Genomic DNA, 5,000 nt, shown 5'->3' on the forward strand with positions numbered 1-5,000 from the left:
AGAATAAGGAGCATGGGCTCCACAGACTAAGTTCAAATCGTAATATAGGCAGAGACCCAGAGGATCCTAGGCCAAAAGTCGGAGAATAAGGAGCATGGGCTAAGTTCAAATCGTAATATAGGCAGAGACCCAGAGGATCCTGGGCATAAATTCGGAGAATAAGGAGCATGGGCTCCACAGACTAAGTTCAAATCGTAATATAGGCAGAGACCCAGAGGATCCTAGGCCAAAAGTCGGAGAATAAGGAGCATGGGCTCCACAGACTAAGTTCAAATCGTAATATAGGCAGAGACCCAGAGGATCCTAGGCCAAAAGTCGGAGAATAAGGAGCATGGGCTAAGTTCAAATCGTAATATAGGCAGAGACCCAGAGGATCCTGGGCATAAATTCGGAGAATAAGGAGCATGGGCTCCACAGACTAAGTTCAAATCGTAATATAGGCAGAGACCCAGAGGATCCTAGGCCAAAAGTCGGAGAATAAGGAGCATGGGCTAAGTTCAAATCGTAATATAGGCAGAGACCCAGAGGATCCTGGGCATAAATTCGGAGAATAAGGAGCATGGGCTCCACAGACTAAGTTCAAATCGTAATATAGGCAGAGACCCAGAGGATCCTAGGCCAAAAGTCGGAGAATAAGGAGCATGGGCTAAGTTCAAATCGTAATATAGGCAGAGACCCAGAGGATCCTAGGCCAAAAGTCGGAGAATAAGGAGCATGGACTAAGTTAAAATCGTAATATAGGCAGAGACCCAGAGGATCCTAGGCCAAAAGTCGGAGAATAAGGAGCAGGTGCTCCAGAGACTAAGTTAAAATCGTAATATAGGGCAAAAAATCGGGACAATGGGGGCAATTTTCTGGGCTACATTTTTTGCTCCGTCAGAAACTAAGTCAGAATCGTAATATAAGTCCAGAAGCCCAGAGGGTCTCTGGGTCTTTGCTTATTGTTCCGATTTTGGGTGCTTTAAGGCGGACCCCAGGGGCCACCCTGCGCCCATTAAAAAAAACCCTTTGCTTTCGAGTAGAGGCCTCCAGAGCAGGGGCCCGGGCATCACACGGCCCACTGCCCCCCCAACCGAAGCCTTATTGGGTCACATTTAAAGCTTTTTGGGGGTGGCAGGGCTGAAACTTAAAGGAATTGACGGAAGGGCACCACCAGGAGTGGAGCCTGCGGCTTAATTTGAACTCACCAGGCCCGGCTCGGACACGGACATTCGCCGTACATTGGCCTGGGACACGGACCTGACGCTCTGCCATTCGCCGTACATTGGCATGGGACACGGACCTGACGCTCTGCCATTCGCCGTACATTGGCATGGGACACGGACCTGACGCTCTGCCATTCGCCGTACATTGGCCTGGAGCTCCAAGGCTGAGACACAGAGCGGACATTCAGACATTTACCATACACTGCCTGGAGCTCCAAGGCCGAGACACAGAGCGGACATTCAGACATTTACCATACACTGCCTGGAGCTCCAAGGCCGAGACACAGAGCGGACATTCAGACATTTACCATACACTGCCTGGAGCTCCAAGGCCGAGACACAGAGCGGACATTCAGACATTTACCATACAGTGTATTGGCGCATATGAGACAGTCCCATTGCCCGGACATTAGCGCCCTACACCGTTACAAATGACCCATTTTGGGAGTGAAAACCCTAACCCTAACTAGGGCTGGCTGGCTGGCTGGCTGGCTGGCAGCAGAGGTCCCATGTGAATATCAAAAATGACTTTTCCCGTACTCGAACCGGGTACCACAGAGTCCCCAGCCCGATGCGTATCACACTGAGCTATACCGCTCACAGGCAAATGGAAGGCGAAAGTAGGTGCTGACAGTGAGTGCTTTCCCTCCAGCACTAAAACGTGGGTACTTGAATCCGTTTTCAGTGCATTGTTTCTCGGTCTGAAAAATGGCTTTGCCCGGAGTCGAACTGGGTACCACAGAGTCCCCAGCCCGATGCGTATCACACTGAGCTATACCGCTCACAGGCAAATGGAAGGCGAAAGTAGGTGCTGACAGTGAGTGCTTTCCCTCCAGCACTAAAACGTGGGTACTTGAATCCGTTTTCAGTGCATTGTTTCTCGGTCTGAAAAATGGCTTTGCCCGGACTCGAACCGGGTACCACAGAGTCCCCAGCCCGATGCGTATCACACTGAGCTATACCGCTCATTGCTGGGGAGGTGATCTGCAAAGTGTCCCTTTATTTAGGGACATGTTCTTTATTCCTACCCGAGGAACTTCCGTCTGATTGGTAGGGAGATGGTGGGCGGAGAACGCTGTGATTAACAACACCTGTTCACGGGTGTCTAAAAGCAGCGTCTCTTCAGCGTTCGGTCTCTTTATTCGAGTTAGTGGAGGTGAGTACTGAAAGAAATGTCTGATACTGTGACAACCTGCCCGCTTTGCCTAGGTGTGTACGCTGCTCTGCCGCAACATTTAAGGAGAGCTCACGGTGTGCAGAACGCGGAAGAGAGGGGCCTGCTGTTGTCGCTGGCGAGTGGCAGAACAAACATTCGTGAAGAACCTTGTCCGGTGGTGGGGTGCAGCTACAACAAAAAAAGGTTAGACCGTCACCTTTCTGATGGGCATCAAGAACTGAGTGCCGCTGAGTTGGCACGACTGTTTGCAAATCTAAAGAAGTGTGTAGCGGTGAGGCGCCTCTCAGAGCTGCGGGCCAGCTTGTCGGGAATAACCATGGTGTCGCGGCTTGACACGGCTGTGACCGAGGACAGCCCCACCGATCTGGCTCCGTCTGGAGTGATTGCGGAGAGCCCCACCGAGGGGCCTCCGTCTGCGGAGAGCCCCACCGATCTGGCTCCGTCTGGAGTGATTGCGGAGAGCCCCACTGAGGGGCCTCCGTCTGCGGAGAGCCCCACCAAGCTGGCTCCGTCTGGAGTGATTACGGAGAGCCCCACCGAGGGGCCTCCGTCTGCGGAGAGCCCCACCAAGCTGGCTCCGTCTGGAGTGATTACGGAGAGCCCCACCGAGGGGCCTCCGTCTGCGGAGAGCCCCACCAAGCTGGCTCCGTCTGGAGTGATTACGGAGAGCCCCACCGAGGGGCCTCCGTCTGGAGTGATCCAGGGAAGCGGCCATGACACAGAGCCTGGTGGTTGCAGCATCAGGAGGTGCATTGCCACCCGGAGTTCTCTCAGCGCTAGGTGTTGCCAGCTGCAGAGGAAGGTGGCTGTGCTCTCAAGGAAAAGGAGGAACCTCTCCACGTCCCCGATCCCTGTCCAACCAGGGAGAACGGAAGGTTTCGTCGGACAAAGTAGATCAAAATGTCCCCAGTTTCCAGAGTCTGTGGGTGAGTCTAAAAAGCCACATACGGCTTCCATCATTTTAAGTTTGTGCTTTGCTGACTTTGTCTCATTGCATGTCTGAAGAATCCTACCTGTCTGCGTATCGCCTTCAGCAGCAGGGCTCCAATCCCTCGGTAAAGCGGAAGGAAAACGCCACATCCAAGGTGGGAAGAGTCCGAGACTTCTTAGCCTACATGGGGGCTGGAAAGAATAAGCTCCACCTGTGGAACTACCTAGACAACCCCGAGCGTATATTCAGGTGAGTGATCTACTTGGATGAATACTTTGAAATAATTTGACTTGGATGAATACTTTGAAATAATTTGACTTGGATGAATACTTTTAAATAATTTGACTTGGATGAATACTTTGAAATAATTTGACTTGGATGAATACTTTGAAATAATTTGACTTGGATGAATACTTTGAAATAATTTGACAATCTCTGCTCCTTGTCCCCGTGCAGTTACGCAGCAAGCCTCCAGCCCAGCAAGACCGTCACGACGGCTGCAATTTATCTAAAAAATTCGTCCCAGTTCATGAAGTATTTTCAGCAAACGCCCCCGAAACAATGCAGACTTTCCCGGGGCCAAATAGTCGGTGTTATACGGGCTCTGGATGCCTCTAAATCTAACATCCAGACACCAGTAGTCCTCCACCAGCTAAAGGTGAAGTCGGATAAACTGTCCCGGTTGGTTTCCCGTGAGACGCTGCGTAACTGTCAGATGAGGGCGGAAGCTGCAATCCCAAAGCTTCTGGGTAAGTGTGCTGGGTTCATTGAATCCACCGTACATGATGTGTTCAAGTTTGACTTAATGTGATCTTCCTTAGACTGCATGGAGCGTGGAAACAGCACCCGGGAACGGTACGCCTTTTTCGGTCACTTGTCCGCCCTCCTGGCATCCCTCTATGGACACCGGCCGGGCGTATTCAGGAACATGACAGTGACTGAGGTGCTCCATGCTGCGGAGGAGGAAGAGTGCGAGGCGGACACCATCACCGACCCTGGCTATGTTATTTCGGTAGGTGTGTGCTCCCCAAATAGTGGTTTATTTCAATGTATTATTCTATATATTCCCTGGGGCACAATAATTAAAGTGGTTTATTTCAAAGTGTTTAGTTGCATTTATCTATTTCTTTAGTGGTTAAATTCAAAGTGTTTTAGTGGTTTATTTCAATGTATTATTCTATATATTCCCTGGGGCACAATAATTAAAGTGGTTTATTTCAAAGTGTTTAGTTGCATTTATCTATTTCTTTAGTGGTTAAATTCAAAGTGTAGAGACTAACCTTCCTTTTTTCCCCTCTGTATGCAGGTGGCGGAGCATAAGACTAACAGGGACTTTGGCGCAGCACAGATCTACCTGCGCGCTGAAGAGTACTCCTGGTTTAAAAAGTGGCTGGCGGTGCGGGGAAAATGCAACCCCACAACGGATCACTTTATGGTAGGCGATGGAGGAGGGCCAGTCACCAACCTACTCCAATGCATGCAAGGTGCATGGATAGAAATGGGGCTGCCTGGCCGGCCAAATTTCATGGACCTCCGCACCGCAGTCGCAGCACATGTAAGGATAACTTCCATGTGCATGTTTCTCTAACATTGAATGCTTGGTCCCTGCTAAACGCATTCCTTTCTCCTGTCTAGGCCAAAAACTTTCATCCCGAGGATGTCCGAAGGCGCATAGCAACCTTTATGT

The 5,000-nt window shown here is 50.6% G+C and overlaps 1 protein-coding gene across 2 annotated transcripts in view; it reads left to right on the top strand.

Moving 5' to 3' along the window:
• The first annotated feature begins 2,982 nt into the window (after positions 1 to 2,982).
• Positions 2,983 to 5,000, top strand: part of LOC119195959 (uncharacterized) — a 2,172-nt gene continuing 154 nt past the window's right edge. Inside the window, exons 1-6 of one of the 2 annotated variants that reach the window (XM_062561472.1) lie at positions 2,983 to 3,308; positions 3,417 to 3,562; positions 3,770 to 4,062; positions 4,135 to 4,325; positions 4,620 to 4,868; positions 4,949 to 5,000. The exon at positions 4,949 to 5,000 is cut by the window's right edge and continues 154 nt beyond it. In XM_062561472.1, coding sequence (XP_062417456.1) covers positions 3,096 to 3,308; positions 3,417 to 3,562; positions 3,770 to 4,062; positions 4,135 to 4,325; positions 4,620 to 4,868; positions 4,949 to 5,000 — 1,144 coding nt within the window. In that variant the 5' untranslated portion in view covers positions 2,983 to 3,095. The remainder of the gene's footprint in view (positions 3,309 to 3,416; positions 3,563 to 3,769; positions 4,063 to 4,134; positions 4,326 to 4,619; positions 4,869 to 4,948) is intronic. The other variant, XM_062561473.1, reaches the window with a different exon arrangement.

The sequence above is a fragment of the Pungitius pungitius genome, chromosome 3, assembly GCF_949316345.1.
Source record: "Pungitius pungitius chromosome 3, fPunPun2.1, whole genome shotgun sequence".
Taxonomy (NCBI): domain Eukaryota; kingdom Metazoa; phylum Chordata; class Actinopteri; order Perciformes; family Gasterosteidae; genus Pungitius; species Pungitius pungitius.